Here is a 19,276-nt window from a genome sequence, read left to right as displayed (position 1 = left end):
TCAGGTTTGATCCCAAGTTTTATCTCGGTAAACTGTGCTGTGCTTAGGTAAGGTGACACTGTGCACAGAAACTGATGATTGCCCTTCTTTTTGTGGTGATTTTGCAATAAAAGTTACAGGAGTGTTTTCAGAATTGGTTACTTTATTGCCTACCTATGAAAACAGAACTGGAAAGCATGAGGGAAAAAGTTTGCATGCTCATGGATTTGTCGTATAGGTGCCAGTGCAGAAAGTTTGATCAAAGTTTTTGGCTTGCTTTTCAAAGTCTTGGCAGTTTCCAGGAGAAGGAGTATTATTTTGAGTAAACATTGAATTAAAACACTTATATATAAACTTACTTTTTTAGTTTCTGAGAAGAGCAGTGTTTTCTGTGAGCTAAATAGTGCTGTATCATCTAACAGTACTAAAGTCTGAAATTGTTTCTCAGTTCAATTTATGTTTCCATTTTCATTTAGTTATATCCAAAAGTATTTAAATATTATTTTCTTTATTTTTAGGAGGTGCAAAAGCACTCTGTGCACACGCTTGTGTTCAGATCTTTGAAGAGAACCCATGACATGTTTGTAGCTGATAATGCCAAGCCTATCCCATTAGATGAAGAAAGGTAGGTACTGGAATCAGTGAGTTACTGGTATGGCTCAAAGTTTTCAGTTATGTCAGTGATAGCTCCATCCAAGTCAGAAGTTCAGATATTTCTGTAGAGTTATAGTGTAGTCCTGAGAGAAGAAAAAAATATTAGAATCGTAACATAAGCTGTATAAAAACTGCTCTAAAATTTTTTGAAACTTAATAACTCATAAAATTGGGTTCAATCAGTATTATACTTTGCTCTTCCAACAGTCACAAAGTAAAGATGGCAGTCAAGCTGCGTACGGAGTATGGCTCCGTGTTACATATGCCTACTCTGAAAGAAAACTTGAGAGAGAAAGGAGGTCCAAACACCGGGGATCCTTATGGACACAAACAGTATTCTGGAAATCAAGGTTAGTTTGCTCTTAGTGGCATATTAGTGCTTTCTTTTGTGACAGTCTCACTGTTGTAAAATCTGAAGAATGCAGTCCGATGTTAATCCATCAGAGATAAAGATGGAAATCAAAATACCATTTTTTCATTGTTTAGTATTTTTCTTGCTTGGGTATACAGGAGGTACGTGATTTGGAACAAGGAAGAAGTTTGTTTTAACAAAAGAGTAATAGGATGCCATGAATTTTTTACAGTAACTCATCAGCAAAACACAATTTTTATGGTGATGTTAGTGTGTGCTGTACTTAGGTGTTAGATCAGTAATGTATGTCTCCTTTTTGCGAGTTCATTATGGTCAAGGACGTGCTCTTTTGTTTTTAATTTTGTTTCATAGAATTTTTTTCAGACTTCCTTTAGCTGTGCAACTATTAAACCAGAAAACTCTTTGTCTTGAATCTGGGTTTTTCTCTATGTGTGGTTACATAGAAAATGTGTACACATTAGGTAGATTCCATACAGAAACTTCTTTTCTAAAGAATGCCAAGTGCCACCTTATTTTAGTTGAGAAATTTATTTTCAAGGTACTTTATTTGTAAGTATTCTGAGAGTAAAAGATGTTGAGACGTAATGAAATTTTTTTTAAGAAAAGAACCTTTGTCTTTTCTGATACCACACAGTCAATGGTTTTGACTAGCTTGGGTTTCAGACACCCGTGCTATTTGTGTACTTGAATCATATTCCATGGTATGTACTTCAAAAGGCATCTTTGTCAGTATGAAGATTTTTCTCTTGAGAACAAGTGGCATCACCATTTTAAAAATGTTATTTTACTTGTGAGTTTTAGAAAACTGAGGTAACCAGAACAAATGTAATTGATGAAAATGAGAGATGTCTAAGTGTAGTGCACTAAAAGTGGTTGCTGGTTTCTCCTGCTATGTATGACCTGTTTTCCTGTATTTCCTGTTTGAGTGCATCATTTGCAGTGCAATATAAAAATGTAATCATTAATACAACATTTTGTTGCTCTTTAGGACAAGAACTTGAGTATATGATAACTGGTACACATCCATACCCGCCTGGTCCTGGTAAGTAAAAGTCTGTGCTTATTTGCCTGGGATTTTTGCCTTCCTGTGTGAGCTAGGCATCCTTCATCCTAGCAGGAGCAGGCATCCTGTTGCTGTGAATCCATAGCTGATAGTAGTGGGAAATGCCTTTGAAGAGTCGTTCATAGTATTGATGCAGAGAGTTTTGTGGCTGACAAATGTTCTGGAGTAGGAGGGGGATTTAGGTACAGATGTGGTATTTTCTCCCTAGGCCTCAGTGGATATGAGCTTGCTGTGAGGCGGTCATTCATTACTATGAGATTTCACCTCCTGTGGTAACACAATTATGAAAATGTTCTGGGAATCCCCTCTCTGATGTTGTGGTCCCCTTTCTCTTGGAGAGCTTGCAGGGACCCACAGATTCCTGGTGTCTCCACTGTTGTGGCAGAGCTGCTCTTAGAGTTTTGTTGTGAAGGAGGGTGGGTTCCAGCTAGAAGGAAGTTGAATGAGAAGAGGGGATGTATCGTGTTTTTCATCACCAGAGCAGAAAGGTATCGCTGCCTTGCTCTAAGATTCATTAGGGTCTAATAATTTTAGTGTAATTGGTTTTGTCTGTGTTTGGAAAGGTTATGTTTCTGTGTTGTTACATTGGCCATTGATAATTGTCACTGGTATTGATCAACTCTGATCTTTCCTTGTAGCAGTTTAGTTTAGCTGTTGATCTTTTACTGTTTGTGCTGAAGTTTATACTGGGTAGGGTAGGAAATGTGTTGTGGCTTGGTTTGTAAGTTAAGACGTGCGAGTGTTCAATGGACCCTCAGCCGTTAAAAAAATGCACATAGTTCACTTACTGGGGGCAAGACCTGCTCACAGAGGTTTCCTCAGGTTCAGTGTTCTTTTAGTAGAATCAGATATGTCACGGTTAAAAATCGGATTTCTTTCATTGTTATTTCTTGTTTTAACCTGAGCATCTCACCCAAATATTGTCTTTGTTGTCAGCTGCCAGAACTTTGGTTAGGAAAGAAATAGAGAAATGGGAGTAGAATGAATTCAGCAGTCTGCACCAAAACTACACTTTGCAAAGAGTTTTAAAAGTGAACTGCTTTCTCTTTAAAATTAGGTTGTAAATTGTAGTCTGAAATTCTCACTTCAGTAGGACTAAACCTTTTGTAGTTCTGGCAGCACTGCATGATGCCAACCACCACATACGGATGGCATAATAAACTGCACTAGAGGACCCAAGTTAGCAAGTGCTTCTGAAGGTCATGTTTATTTCTGTGATGTTTGGATTTCTATAGTTGTTGAAGCTGGATGAAAAGATGGATGCTGCTCCTAGTTAGGCTTTTTTTTTGTTTCCAATGACAGAATTATATCATTTTCCGCTCTCGAAGTTGTATACCTATGTATGTAGGAGAATCAAGATGGAAAGGATTTGGGCCAAAATAGAAATTTCAGTAGACTTGCATATGAAAAATAATGTCATTGAATTATAGGATTTACTATTATATTACATGGGTTTGGCAAGCCCTTGTTCACAGGTGTATGTGTGTTTATATACTATGCTTTTATGGATTTTTCTTTTTAATACAGTTGTCTCTGCTTTCGCTATGTTATTTGTTTTCCAGGTGTGGCTCTCACAGCAGATACTAAGGTCCAGAGGATGCCTAGTGAATCTGCAGCACAGTCCTTAGCAGTATCACTTCCTGCTTCTCAGTCCAGGTACTGCTGTGTTACTTCATTAACACTTTTGTAATCTATGGGAATTTCAAGGCAAAACACAGAAGTCACGATAAGAGCTACTTTGAGTTATTTTGAATATTCTAATTTATCAAGTATTTAAAGAAACTGTTCTTAATGTAGCCAAGCATCATTTTCCAGAGCACATTTTTTTCTTGGATGTCATGGAACAAGGGAAATTCTGTTTAGATACAAGAAGAAAAAGTGGGATTTTTTTGGGTGTCTTTTACTGTGAGGTGGTCAGACACTGGAAGAGATTGCTCAGAGGCTGTGGAGTCTCCATCCGTGGAGGTGTACAGCACTCAACTGGATGCAGCCCTGTGATGCCTTACTTAGTGAAAGACAAAGTTGATTCCATCCATCAACCATTTTCATTCAACCTAGGTTGGAAGCAAATCGGACAGCTGCTGGCGTGGGTGATATTTACAGGCACGCTGGAATGTCTGAGCGTTCGCAGCCTCCTGGGATGTCTGTGGTGAGTTTGTTGCACGTCTAATGTGAGAAGTATGTCACGTTCACAAGATTGGTTCTGCATTCATTTGTGTGTAGATCTCCTGACTGACTGAATTTAATCAATGTTGAAATGTCAGAGAGAGAAGGCTTTAGGTTTTAGGCAAAGAGGTAAGTTATAAGGCATAAGAGTAACCTTTCTTGTAACTTACAGGCTATGGTGGAAGCTGGTGGAAACAAAAATTCTGCATTAATGGCAAAGAAGGCTCCAACCATGCCCAAACCTCAGTGGCACCCGCCTTGGAAACTGTACAGAGTAAGTTACAAATGTATGGCATGAACATGCATATGAAAGCAAATGAATATTTTATATCGTGTAAAGACCTCAAAGCATAATTTTTGCTTCTTATTCATAAAAATGAAAAGTGATCATGACTAAGTTGTATACCCACACTCTCCTTAAATAAGAGATTAGATCACAAGCCCTTTTCATTCTATTTAGCAAATTATTTTGTGAATATTAATTTTACCCTTTTGTTTCTGGAGGTTTAGCTGTAGTATAAATTCATTAGAGTTTGTTTTTTTCTGTTCTAGTGAGATTCTTTAGAGAGACAAAGTGCAAAATTTGAAACTACTAACATGCTAAAGAAACACTCTAGCAATATTAACATAATGAAATCATCTGCAAAAACATTTAAAGGCAGTCAGTGTCTGAGTCAGCCAGACTTCTTTCACCTGCTATAAAAATGGGGGGGAAAAAAGCTGAATACTTTAATCACAAATTTTCTTTGCACTTTAGATTGTTTTACTTCTAGTCTTGTTTTTCAGTTAATCTAATTTGCCTTTTAATTTTCTTAAGGACTAATAATAGCCATTCCTCCAAAGTCTTGTATCATCTTTAAACGTTTTGGTGATGAGCATGGCAGGGTAGCTGAGTTGAAGGGAAAATCTCTAAGCTTGTGTATTGGTTTAGATCTCTGACTTTTCAGGTCCATCTGTTTGAACGTGTACATATTTTTTTTTTCTGAGGGGCTGATTCTTACTATGAAATCTAAGCAATTTCATATTTTGTCTGAGAGAGGGTGAATATTATTTCAGGAATGTCAGTCTTTCTTGACATTTAAAAAGCTCATGCTCTGGTATTAGAATTATATTGTTTTAGCACTGTTCATCTAAATATAGCACCATATGTAGGCATTTAGATCTTCAGAAGAATCCTGAATGCTGTATTAGTCATAAATCTTAAGACTAATCTTAAAAAATAATTTGAAAACACTTGAGCTCAAAGGAATATGTAGGGTTTCTAAATACAGCAGTATTAGAACATGCTCTATATAAAAAGTAAGACAAATGTCATTTGAAAAAAGGGCACCAAAGTAAACCCATGAGAGTTTTAAGATAAACAAATGAAAAATTACTTGTTAGGAGCACTTTCTTCTCAGAGAGACAATGTAAATACAATTCAAGTCACTGTACTAATTCTACATGTCAACAGTTTTAGTGGAGGCTTGCTGTTTCAAAATCCTTGCTGAACAGGACAAAGGCTTGTTCAAGCAACTCGGAACTAGGAGCATAGCTGAAACGCCAAATATGGGTTTTATCTTATCTGTTGCTTAAGATCTGCATTTTAACTGGTCTTCCTAAGCTTAGCGTGAAGTCGTTTATGAAAGATGAGGAATTAAAATAGGTCAGATAATTTTTTTCTTAGATATCTCCCCTAGAAATGTCCGTTTCTTTTCCTAGACCATGAAGAAATCTATAAATGTATGTGGCTGTGGTCTCAGATAGTCAGAAGAATCTAGTTCAGCTTTCCAAAGTATTTCTGCCTCAGAACTTTTGGTGTGTTCTAGGTTTTTTTGAAATGAGCTGTATATGAAGTCTGACAACCAGCATAACCAAATATGGGTTTTGATTTTATCTTTATCACTTTCGAGAAATTAGGAAACAGAAAGGCTGCTGTTAGCAAGCCATGTATTGGTAGAGCTTTTCCTGTGAGATCTCTCTCCAGGATTTTGTTACCAGAAAATTTTCAGCATATTCATATTCCCCTTATTTGGGGAAAAGGAGGTGGTGGCCTATTTTAAGAGGTAGCTATGATATTGCAATGTGATTTAATAGCCAAGATTTTTTATAATTGTTTTTCATTGTTGTATAAGCACTATACAGCAGCATAAGGAACTTGGTGCTTAAATACAGTCTTTGTCTGCAAAGCCTCAACCGTCGAGCCACAGTGTTATGGACTCTCAAAGGATTTGAAAAAGTTGCTTATGGGAGTAGGGTCTTTCTGTGCTGCAACTTCCCCAAGTCTAGTGTATGACATGAATTTCTAGTAGTCTACTCATTTAACTAAAGCAGAAATTATGCTCTCTTCAGATCTAATCTCCCATTTTACCTTTTTGGGGAGCATGTATTTCTTGGTGAGTACTAACAAATTTCAGTGGTGGAGAATTAAAATTATACTGACAGATGTGCGTCTATTATTTCTGATTTAGTTTTTTTTGTTTGTTTTTTTTTCTAAAGGTTATCAGTGGTCACCTGGGGTGGGTGAGATGTATTGCAGTAGAACCAGGAAATCAGTGGTTTGTTACTGGCTCTGCTGACAGAACTATAAAGGTAAGAGGTTGGAAGAAATCAAAGACAAAGCTTGGGAGTGGTTTTTTTTTTTTTTTGTTTCTGTATTAAAAAAAGTCTTCAGGCCTTGGAAACAATTTCTTGGTTACTGCTTGCAAAATAATGAACTGCAGAATGTTTTTTCTTATGTAGTCATAAAGGATTTGTGGAATATTACTTCTTGAGATTTCATTTATTACATGGTTGTAGCTGGAGAGCAAATCTTTACGTTGTAATTTTTAATTTAAAATGCAGCATGATCAGTTACATCTGTGCTGTTTATTGCGACTATCATTGTAGCTTTTACCTGTCTACCTCAAAATACCTATTTTGATGCAGATTTGGGACCTTGCTAGTGGCAAATTGAAATTGTCTTTGACGGGGCACATCAGTACTGTACGAGGGGTGATAGTAAGCGCAAGAAGTCCATACCTCTTTTCTTGTGGAGAAGACAAACAAGTGAAATGCTGGGATCTTGAATACAATAAGGTAAGCCATCGTTTCCTTAACTGGAATTAATTAGTGGTGGCAAATATAAAAATCAAAGCATTTAGAATAGTCTTTCAAATATCCAGTTAGTGTGTGTGTGTTTTTATTCACCTAGGTTATCAGACATTACCATGGTCATCTAAGTGCTGTCTATGGTTTAGACTTGCATCCAACAATAGATGTACTGGTAACATGTAGCAGAGATTCAACAGCACGAGTAAGTATAACATAGTTATTTTTTAACAGTTTGCTATGTCGGTGTGTTCCAACATCTTCCATTTGTAAAAGTGAATACTTACCAAAAGTTAACATGAATCAAGATGAAAATACTAAGATGATTTATATTAACTTTGTCTTCCATTGTTGATAAAAACTGAAGCCCAAATATACAGAAACGCAGTGTCACTTCAGGAGAATGTTTTATTTCTGTATTTAGTAGGTAGACTACGTGCTGTATATAGGATCACTTGGTTTTGTTTAGAAGATGCTATGGTTTTGTCGTGACTGTTATCTGTATGTCTAGAAATGCAGTGACAAGCTTCCTGCTCCCCTTGAAATTGGCCAGTTGAGGCAGTTGTGTGATAAATTTTTGGAAAAAAACAACCTAAATGCCCTGGTTTAATCTGTAGAACTATGGCAAGGAATTCATGTAACCAGTGATGGTGTCTAAAATACATTGAATATGCACCTGTTTTTGACCTCTTGACTTATTCACTGCAAACTCATAGATTTGGGATGTGAGGACAAAAGCCAGTGTGCACACGCTATCAGGACACACAAATGCAGTGGCGACAGTGAAGTGCCAAGCTGCAGAACCACAGATCATTACAGGTATAGTGGGCATGGTTTCACAATTAACATGATTGTAAAACCTAGTCATGAATGTATTTGTTCAGTAATTATGTGAGGTTCATAACATTATCTTGGTTAATGTATTCAATTTCTCTTAGTTTTCTGTTGTTAATGGGCCATTCAATGGTTATTTCACACGATTAATGGTATGTTTAAGCAAATATAGCCATGCATTGTTAGAACACTTTTCTGCACTTCCTTTGTTTCTGGACATTTTTTGTTGTAATATGTGTTGAGATTTGCATTTTATGTGGTGTTTCACAGTTCTCCCCAATTCAGTTAGGAGGTGTCCAGTACCATGGTTAAATATAAAGTTCATCTTCTTTCCCATTATGTCAAAATCTAGCTAATATACAACAAGTGTAACTACTCAGGTCTCCTTGAATTTCAGACTACGTAAAGAGACTGTTATAACCCCGCATCTTGCTTGTCTGAGGTGGCTTTAGTATCATTTTTTTGTAACAAACATCGACAATATTTTTGTCTCTTTCACGTATAAGGTTTTTGGCTGCCTTATCAAAATAATACTCATGAAAGAATCAATATTATGGTTTCAGCTAATTTTTTTTCTTTTCATTGCAGGCAGTCATGATACTACCATACGGCTCTGGGATTTAGTGGCAGGAAAAACTCGTGTTACTTTAACAAACCACAAGAAATCTGTAAGAGCAGTAGTGCTACATCCAAGACAGTAAGTTTTCCTCGTTCTTTTATGCTTTCACAGTTCATAACAGTGGGTGGTGACAGAAGGCCAATGTGAGTGATGATTTAGAATAGTAGGGCGTAATAATGTGAAAAACTAACAAGCTGAGAATGCTGTAAAAATGTACATATCAGTTCACAAATACCTTTGCTCCCCAAGTATTGGCATTGGTGTACACTAGCAATCCTGAGAATGTCTTATATCCCACAAAATTTCTTATGTATGTGCCTTTGCCATCCTTGGGAGATCAGTGACACTGGGCTTGTAAGGCTAATAATAAATATTTATAGTTTATTATATGTTATATTCTAATAATATATTAGAATATAATAAATATAACTGAACAATTAGTGGAAAGTGAAGTAGTTTGTAAAATGGCACGTCTAAATAATGCTAAAGGAGGCAGTGATTAATACAAAGGGATTTTTTTGAATATGTGGTTCACAGCACGAGACATTTCAATCTCACTGGCCTTAAAAAGAAACTTCTTGTGACTGTTTAATCTTTGAAGCAGGTGGTGTTGGAAGTGCTCTGAATTTAGATGCTATATTATGATGCATCAACATTTGCCTGCTTGGATAAATCCCCATTAAAACAGTGGGGAAAAGGAATTCACATAGAACTGCAGTACTTCTGCACCTTCTATGTTTTAAAATGAAATTCTGTCAGTGCAGAAATTCTGAATGTTTGATATGAATAAATTCTGATCCAATCTCTGTGCCTGAAAGATTGGAAAAATCTTATGATATGCCCATTAGCTATAGCAGAGAAAACTCCTAGTTTTACTTCTGTTCTGCAAAAAAAAAAAATATTCTGGTTTCAGATTCATCAGTCATACCTCTTTGAAAAAAAATTGAAGCAGTATCAAATGTCAGCCCAGTACTTTTTTTTATATTTCGGTACTTCTATCTTTTTAATATTCCAGTATTTTTTTTCTAATAATCTATTATTTTGATTGAAGGATCTATTAAATAGTAAATCGTTTGGACATTGTGGCAATTGAAAATACTCCTACAGGCTTTTGTATGTGCTATCCAAATAACCTTGTAACTGCTTGCACATGTTAAGATGAGGGAATTGATTATTTTAGGGTAGCTCAGTAAAACAAATTCTTTCGTAGTTCACTTTTTTGACCAGCCAATACTGGAGGTTTTGTTTGGGGTTTGCTGCTTTTTTTAATACCTTTACTGATGCTGCCCTTATACCTGAAAATTTGCCAGAGTAACAACTGACAATAACTCAATATACCTTTTTAATGTTTGTTTGAATATTAACATCCTAAATGGCGTAGGATTTATAAAGTTTAGGTACTCTATGGAACAGAAGGGCAACAGTAGAAATAGGTAATTCATGACTTCGTGAAATTATTTCATTTTCTGTGAAGTGAAAATGTCACAAACACAGTTTTAGTATTAAGTAACTTTGCAACTAGCATTTAACAGTAGTTTCAATGAAGGGCATTTGCTATCCCTATGGCTATTTTGAACTTCAATATACTGTGCTTATTTTCTTTCAGTTACACATTTGCATCTGGTTCTCCAGATAATATTAAGCAATGGAAATTCCCAGATGGAAACTTCATTCAGAACCTGTCTGGTCACAATGCTATTATCAACACCCTGGCTGTAAATTCTGATGGCGTTCTGGTCTCAGGAGGTAAAAATGAGAAGTACATGTTCATGTTTCCCTGCTCCACTCCCACACACATGTATGGCTGGAGGTCCTTAGACAAAGATGCTCACTGAGCTCTCCTTTAGGCCCATAAGCCTCCTACAGCATATAACTTAATTTCATACAGAACAGGGCCTCTTATTTTCTTGGATGTTACTGAGCTGCATGCACTAAAATGTGTTTGAAAAGACTTCTAATCTGCAGCAAGGAAGAGGTTTCCTCTTCTCAGTTGGCTACTGCTGCAAGGCTCCGGAGTCCATCCTCTGTGATCTCCTGATATTAGTGTCCTCTCGGGAGTGGTGTGGAAGTTGGAAGCTGCCTGGGAGACATCTGGTTCATTGTTGGCTGCTCTCTGTTAGTAACATACTGGTGCACTGAGAATGGATAGAAGATATAGAAACATCTTGCTAGAGCTTCCTGTGCTATTTAAATGTGAACTCTTGCAGCACAAATGCATTGGTTCTGTTGTCTCCAGTGTTATTGCATGCGTTTTCTCATGTTAGCTTCATATCATTTAAAAGACTAACTTGCAGAGCCTGAGTTTTCACCTCTTGGTTTTACTTGTCTAATCATTTGGGTAGTTGTAAATAAGGATGGGACTCAATTCATAGCATCACATGTGATAAGACAGTTTAAGATGGGTTCCATGAGTTTTCAGAAGCAGATACTTAGGAAAAACATTTCTGTGTTTGTAACCAGAGCATAACAAAAAGAAGTAACAGTGAAGTTACACTTTGGAACACTTAAATGTGTTTGGTCCGATTTGATACAGTATGTCCTGTAGGCTAGAGATGCAGAGTAAGATGGAAATGTGCAAAGCAGGAGTTGGAAGATAGCTAATTATATTTGGCTCGTATTTCAGTGTTTATTCACTTCTAGAAGGTCTTTGTACAACTTTTTTGTTAGTAGTAGTTGAGGCATTGTTACTTTAAAAAAAAATTGAATATTGATTCTCTTACTTTACATCCTCATGCTATCTACAGCAAGTTCAAATAAGATGATGCTCAATTAAAATAACTTGAGGTTGCCTTATTTTACTGTAGAAATACCCTTCTTGAAACATCTGGATTTCTTGTCTAGCTGTCAGCTGTGCTGAAATTTTCAATAGCTCTGTTTTGGCTAGATAATGCTTTGGGAGGGGGATTGCTTTGAGAGCATCCTTATGAATACAGAGTTCAGGTTGCTGTGAATATACCCTGTAGCTGATGCTAGGAGCAGTAATATTGGCAGTGGTTTAAAATGTATTTGAAGTAGAACCTCTGCAAACATTCAGCCCATTACAGATTCCTTAATGTCTATAGTCTGTTTGGCAGGATGATGCCTCTTTGTTCAGCTTTAGTGGAGCTACTGAGCAGGGAGCTTGATATTAGAATGCCAGTCCTTACTGTGCTTCCAAAGCAAATAGCTGCAATTGCTTTGTGATGTAGTGTAATGTCTCTCTGGGTTAACTGATGCAAAACTGGTTGAGGTTATGAGGAAGCTTCCATCAGCCTTCTTAAACAATCTCAGCCTTTCTTAACTAAGAAGGAAACCAGTAGAAAATGGGGAACCTCACAGGGTGTATTGAGCTATTCTGTGAGTGTTATAGCTGATGTATTCCTGATGTATTAATTAGTTGTTTGTGATACTCTTGAGAAAACTGACAGAAATTGTTAAAATACTAAGTATGTTTGTTTGTTTGTTTTAGCCGATAATGGTACAATGCATCTTTGGGACTGGAGAACTGGATACAATTTCCAGCGAGTACATGCAGCTGTGCAGCCAGGCTCTTTGGACAGTGAATCAGGAATATTTGCTTGCATTTTTGACCAGTCAGAAAGCAGATTGCTGACTGCTGAAGCTGACAAAACCATAAAAGTATATAAAGAAGATGATACTGCAGTAAGTTGAAGTGTCTTTTTAATGTAGTTTCATGAAATAAAAATTTTCAAACAAATGTTACACATATCAATAAGGGACATGCATAGACCTGTGTAATCCATTTTATTGAAGTTTGAAAGCAATATGTATGTAATAATGTTAAGAGGACAGCAGCTAGTTTCTGCACTCCTAATTTCTTATTAACTGCTATAGTATAAATGTCAGGTCTATCAACTCTTCTGCAAAAGTCCTTTTTGATGAAGTTTGGACGAATCTTAATACAATAATGTACATTGTGTTTTGAAGCCAGTAGGAGACTGTGTGTGGTTGCATTGATTAAAACATGGGAATTAGCAAAAAGTTTACATTTTAAAAATTTAATACACTTCTGTATATGATCTAGATTGGTCATTTGCTGTGACAGTTTGTAGAATTCAGAGTAAATAGCTTACTTTCAAACTGTTATGCTCAAATCTGAATCCATTTACTAATAGACAAAACAATAGATTATTGTCTAGTTTATTGGAGTATGTCTTCAATATAAAGAATATAAGGATTTTTATTAAACCTTGGAATTTTTGCATTGATTAAACTGGGAGTAACTCTTGGATATCAAGGAATAGGAATGTTTTATCCATTTTTCAGTTGGGCAAACTGTAGACTTTGTGGCATGTGCCGATACTGATGTAGGTATCACCCAAAGGACTGCCTCTGGAATTCCTGTTCCTGTGCTTTGATCACTGCAAGGGTGTTTCTGAAATGCTGTTGGCAACCTACTTTTTGTCCTTGTTGCACAAAAAAAGAAGACAAAAAAAACCCAGAAAAAGATTTGTCGTGTACTTCAGACAGTGGGATGATGTAAAATTTCATTCGGGTAAATTAATTATATAGTAGATTAGGCAATTGTAATGTTACATATGAAATAGAGTATATATGCTACATGATAAGACTTTAAGCTAAACCGTAATTACAGGTTAATTTAAAGTTAAAAATAATCCTTATGAGATTTTCCTTTTTTCCCCTTTAGACTGAAGAAACTCATCCTGTCAGCTGGAAACCAGAAATTATCAAGAGAAAAAGATTTTAGTGTGGCAACATACTTACTCCATAATTTTATTTTGGATTTCCTGAGAGCATTCGGTCACATTTTGTTCTGCCTAAAACAGCAGAGCAGGAAGTCAGCTAAGTCATTGCTATTTCAACATGGTTTATAATAAATTTTATTTCTCTTTCTTTTTGTCTTTTTTGATGTGATCCCAGCAAACCAGTTTCTGTTAACTTTCTCTTTGTGGAGTGTGTATAGTTCATGAAAAGGGTAGATGTGCAGGTAGTTACTTTTTTTATATGAATCTATTGAGTGTAAGTCTAAAAATACTTTGAGCCAGGTTTTCCGGAAGACCCTCGCTTGACCCCAAAAGTTAATTGCAAATTTATGCATTGAAGCCATCTATTAGAAATTTCTTGAGTGACACTTCTGGATTTTTGACCAGTATTGTTTACTGTACGTGTGCTAAGTATATACTGTAATGGAACAGTATATATACTAAATTACAGAGTAATAGAGTAATCAAGAAAGAAGCAGGACAATATAATAACAATGTAGTTTGCTGCCAGTGCTGTGTTATTGAATGAAATGGATTCTTTCCCTAGGAAAGCTTTCATATGCAGGTACTCATCTTCACTCATTTCATTTCAGAGTGGACCTTCTATAGCAAGGACCACTGTCCAATCATATTATTCCTAATCACTACAGGATTAGGATCAGTTGACTTTCTTTGTAAATCACCTGTTTGTTTTTCCCACTTATCCAAAGCATATAGGACATTAGAGTACAGTGAACTTTTAAAACTGAGCTCTAAGAGGAAAAGCTCTTAAATCATTCCAGCCTTAATCTTACATGTTGCTGTCTCCCCGTGATCTTATGAAGGAATTTAAAATAAATTAAAAAATATTACTGAAAGATAATTTGTACTCCTGAAGGGACAAATCTTCCATTGTGTTTACAAACAGTCACATAACAAGCAGTAAACATGTAAGCCTCCTTGCTACAGCTTATCTGTGATGTCCGTGCTACTGTAAAGCTCTTTCTCTTCACGCCGGAGAAAAGCGTTAAGTCATCAAACCAGTCTTTGGAAACTTTGCTGGTGGTGTTAATAGCTGCACTGGCAAGTTTCATGCTGGGTAGATGCTGAGAATTCTTCTGTGGCCACAGCATTGATAGTAAGCAGTTCACAATAGTTTTTTCTGTTCTCTGCCAGTCCGACTTCCTTCAATTCTGGGATTTATGATAGAGAAATGACAGTTACTTGCAATGTAACTTACAAAAAGCTAGTAAAACTAAGTGGTGTTCACACTTCGAGAATTTTGTCTTGTCTTTTATGATGCTCAGGAGGTCTTGTATTCATAATTTGAATGTTTGACAGTGTTGTTTTAAGGGAGTCTGTGCTGCATAAATAACTGAACTTTGGTTGCCAGCTATTGCCTGAAGCATCCTCACAAAAAAGGGAGGAAAGTATTTGGTATTTACGAGTTGGATTAAACATCTTTTATTTGGATGCTTATTTGAATTTTTCTAGTTATTTATTGCAGCTGTTTTCATTTTAACTAACATAACAAGGAAAAATACAGGTTGTGGCTTATGCATGTTGTACACTGCTGCTAATGCTTCATTCTGGAAATTGGTGAAGTATTGGTGTTACACAGAATTTTCTTGCTCACAGTGAAATCCCTCTGCAGGAAACCGGAGTGGAGAGGAGAAACTTACTTGAAAAGGGGTGGGATTGCTGTGGGGTTTTTTGGGTTTTTTTGGTTTTTTTGGTTTTGGGGTTTTTTTAAAGTGTCTGTTTCTTTTGATAATTTGGAATCAGCATGGGAAAGTTAAAGGGTTTGTCTCAGTTCTAGCACATCTTCTCTGGAGTGGCACTTTCCTTTAAAAACTGCATTTATTCCACTGTTTATCGCTTTGAGGAGAGATAATAGTCTCCTGCAGAACCTGTGTTTCTTCCCTGGACTTCTGCAGGAAGCATGGGGCAGTGGTTGCCCGGGCTTTGTGCCCGGAGTAAAGATTTGTTTTGCAAATTAAAAGCTACGCATTATTATTATTTGGAATAATACTTCTCCTTTTTGGCTCTATAATATGCTGCCTGAGTTCTAAGTGTGATTTAATTTTTTTTTAATTGTATTCTTTAACATCTGATTTGCTTGTTCATTTCCCAGCACTTTTTTCTTCCACTTGACAGTAATGTGATTATCATCACATATACTTCTATAAGTATTATTTATGACACACCAAGATTGTCAGATTTCATTTAAGTGCTTCTCTAGTGCAAAGTAAGCCTAGATAGTGAGTTGTGATACACATATATCTGATCATGTAGGATACACATGACATTAGATTTGTCCATGTAAGTCATGTGGTGAAGCAAAAGACCAGGATCTGGTCCATTGGACCTATTTTCCATGCTTCTGGAAAGTGCCACACTGCCATGTCAGTTAAAGTGATCTTGAATTGGGAGTCTAATCTCAGAAAATAATTATTGTCATTTATTTCATAAAATTGATGTTGTCTGCTGTATATGATCAAATCATACACATTTCTACTACAAACCTTGGCTTTTGTTTTATACTGTACATAATTGCAGAGAAGCAAGAAAATGTTTTTTTTTGTTGTTTGTTTATAACATAGTTCAAAAAAGTGTAACTGGTAAAAGCGATAAATTTTAAGGATGACACTGCTGTATACTAAAGCATACAATGGAAGCTATGCAGCTAGAATGCAGTCATTTGCTGGCAGCATGAAAGTTTTGCAGAAGATTATGTCTTTGGCAATTTACAGGCTTACAGATGTAAATCTTTAATACACAGTTTCTTTTTAGTCCTGTTAGAGAAGAATTAAAGCGGTATGCCTGATTTAAGTGACAGCAATTTAGCCATCAATAAAACTTTCAGTACAATATGATTTCATGTCTTTTTTTACATTTTGCGTTTTGTTGTAAGAGGAACAAAAAATAACTAAATATGTATTGAAAGTTAAAGTAATTTAGGATTAAAATTGATGACTGTTTCCCATAGTACAGCAACAAATATTTTTGCAAATCAGCTGTAATGGAGAGAGAAAGTACTGATGGCTGTTTTATGAAGAGCTTTGTATCTGTGTGAAGGATTTAGCAAAAACAAATGCAGAATTGGTCATGAATATTCCCTAACGTTTAAAAAAACCCCACATTGACACTTCTTTGGAGTGAAGTATGAGGTCTTGGACAGGTTCTGGATAGGAGCTGTGTGGGTGGACAAAACCTTAGGGTTAAACTGATTTTGGTATATGTTACTGGGAGCAAATTAAAGGGATATTTCTGTCCATGGCACATAACTGAAAACTTGATTGCAATGAAATCAATGGGAGTTTAACATTTATTTTTGAAGTCAATATTTAATTCAGTGGGGTGTTTCAGTTTTTTGTTTGGTTTTGTTGGGTTTTTTTTCCTCAAGTGAGTTGGAAAAACTCAGCCTGGCACATCATGTATGTAAGTATCCACACAAGGTGCCTTTTTTGTGCACAAGATGCATAATTCTTTAGACGAGGCTTCTAAATTTTCATTAGTACACCTAAGAAAAGGGTGAGGATTTGGAATTAATGAATGCCAGTAAGCCTGATCAGCTGAAAAAAGTCAAATTGCAATTTTGTTCTAGAAAATTTGTCATTGGATTAGCTGGATTTAACTAGGATACACATGACTTTCTATGGAAGCTGTTCCACCAGCAGAATATGCAGTTGGTGAAACACGTCATTCCTTTGAAAGCCAACAGGTCTTCAGCTGAAATGAGCTTGAAGGCTGTATTAAGAGAGAAGATTTTTGACTTGTTTTTTGTCTGTAGTTGAAAACTTGGCAGACGGGGAACTACAGATTTCACTGGTGGTTCATTTAGGTAGAGCTTGTCACTTTGGAAACCTCCATCTGATGCTTCAATGGCAGTTTTCTGGCTTTTACGTCTTGAAGCCTTATGAACTTAGTTCTGTGCTTAGTAGGTTAGAAGCTGTCTGAAAACTGGCAAAAAAGTTGGATGAAAAGGAATGGCCATCCCTGTCTAAAGACTATCCTTGCAAGAATTTTGGGTGCACAGAGGAGAATCTGTATTTCTTGTTTTGATTTTAAGTAAGCTTCTGTAACTAGGCTCTAATTGCAGGCTAGCAAAATGTGGTTGCTTCTGTGAACACTTTGTCACATTCATTTTTCCTATGCTTCCTTATTTAAAAAAAAAAAAGTTCAACAGGAGTCATTCAGTATTGTAATTTAATCTAGGATGTGTCAGTAACTTGAAAAATATTAGTGTAAGCATTCACAAATTTTGATGTTGGAAATGACAGGAGAGGTTTTCCAGCAAAATAACCAAATCTAACCAAGAAAATTTTCTCTGTAACTAGTGTGTATTCTACCAATTGGTATAAAACAGCAGTCAGATGTTTTAAAAGATGTATGAAAAACTGTAGGGTTTGTTTTAGCTGGGAACTGTGGAGTTTCTAGATGTGAACTTTTTTTCCAAATGTTCTCTTGAAAATCCTTTAAAAGATTTTGACTTAGGGATTTGCAGGATCAACCCTTGGATGTTACTGCTTTCCCAGTGCTGCTTGTATTGAAACTATGTAGTATCAGCTCTGATGTTTAGTTGTGAACCTTTAAGTCAGTAACATGTTAACTTCCCTCAGGTGCATGTTATCACAAAGCTTTTGGTAACATTTCTTTAGGGTTTTTGTTTTGGATATATTAAGTACACAAACCCCAAATGTGTATCTAAAACACAGATTAATGGGGGCACTTGCCTGCAAATTAGACCTCAGGGGTACAAACTAGTTGCGCTAAGTGCTTGTCTCCAGGTAAAGGACATTGAAATCACTGACAAGGAAGCTATAGTTGAAAATAAAAGTCTTAGGTTTGTACAGGCTTGGGAAAACTGTATTGTGCTAGGTTTTTACTTTCCTCGAAAAACCACACACTTTACACTTGTGTTTGAGGAGTGCAGATAATGTGTGTGAAACGCTTGTTTCTGCCAACATTTCTTGCAACCTCTCTGCTTTATTTTTAGGATGAACATACATCCTTGCAAGACACCTCACCTTTACTCTTTCACCCACAGTAACAACTCTTGGTCTTTTAGATGCTGCAAATGTCTGTCTGTTTTTGGGGTTTTTTGTTTGTTTGTTTGTTTTTTTCCCCAGCTGATGCATTGCTAAGAGGACTAAGAGGTTAAGCCCTCCAGAGCAAGGGAGAGTCTATGCAGCATCAATATGAATTATAAATACCAAGGGTTACACCTAGAGAAAAGACTTTCTAGAGACCAGATAAGAAAGGGCTGTAATTAACTGATATCTCTCAGCGAGGTGAAAAGCACAGTAGAAAAACTAAGACTAGAAGAGAGCAGAGCTATGTATGACGTCTGAAAGGAAATACTTGAAAACATGCTACTGACCTGGCAGGCTGGAGGGGAGGAGGTATTTCTGGATTAGATGAATGCTGCATGGGTGCGAATGAAGGAATGGGAGAGAACAGTGCACTGATGTGGGTGAAAGCAATGGTGAAAATGAAAACATGGGCAACCTGATGCTTTTTATGGCAAAGTATAAATGCTTTTCTGAGAAGCACTGGTATTGTATGTATCTGCATGTTCCGGTACCCTCATACTCTGAAGTATAGCTGAAGATACTTTAGAAAATTCTGTGGCACATGAGGAATTGCAGAACAATGCCAAATGAGAAGTCTGGAGGTTTTGCGGCTGCAGTGGGATTTTTATGGAGGAAGCACTTGCAAGTACAATTCTAAACAAGGCTTAAGAATAACGTGTGAAGAGTGAAGCCAAAGTTTGTGCTGTGCATAGCTTAAAAAGATAGTGAGGCTGATTTTAC

The 19,276-nt window shown here is 36.4% G+C and overlaps 1 protein-coding gene across 1 annotated transcript; it reads left to right on the top strand.

Moving 5' to 3' along the window:
- Positions 1-497: 497 nt before the first annotated feature.
- PLRG1 (pleiotropic regulator 1) lies at positions 498-13,780 on the top strand (the record flags this gene model as incomplete). Its single annotated transcript, XM_010081170.1, has 14 exons — positions 498-604; positions 841-983; positions 1,995-2,048; positions 3,632-3,725; positions 4,128-4,218; positions 4,408-4,509; positions 6,714-6,806; positions 7,143-7,292; positions 7,408-7,509; positions 8,021-8,123; positions 8,727-8,835; positions 10,364-10,503; positions 12,206-12,399; positions 13,406-13,780. Coding segments are annotated over 14 exons (1,542 nt in total), but the record flags the coding sequence as incomplete, so codon positions are not given.
- Between the last annotated feature and the right edge of the window lie 5,496 nt (positions 13,781-19,276).

Source organism: Pterocles gutturalis, unplaced genomic scaffold (genome assembly GCF_000699245.1).
Source record: "Pterocles gutturalis isolate BGI_N339 unplaced genomic scaffold, ASM69924v1 scaffold10949, whole genome shotgun sequence".
In the NCBI taxonomy this organism is placed as follows: Eukaryota; Metazoa; Chordata; class Aves; order Pterocliformes; family Pteroclidae; genus Pterocles; species Pterocles gutturalis.
The sequence above is the reverse complement of the archived record's forward strand: the minus strand, read 5'-3'. Positions and strand labels throughout refer to the sequence as shown.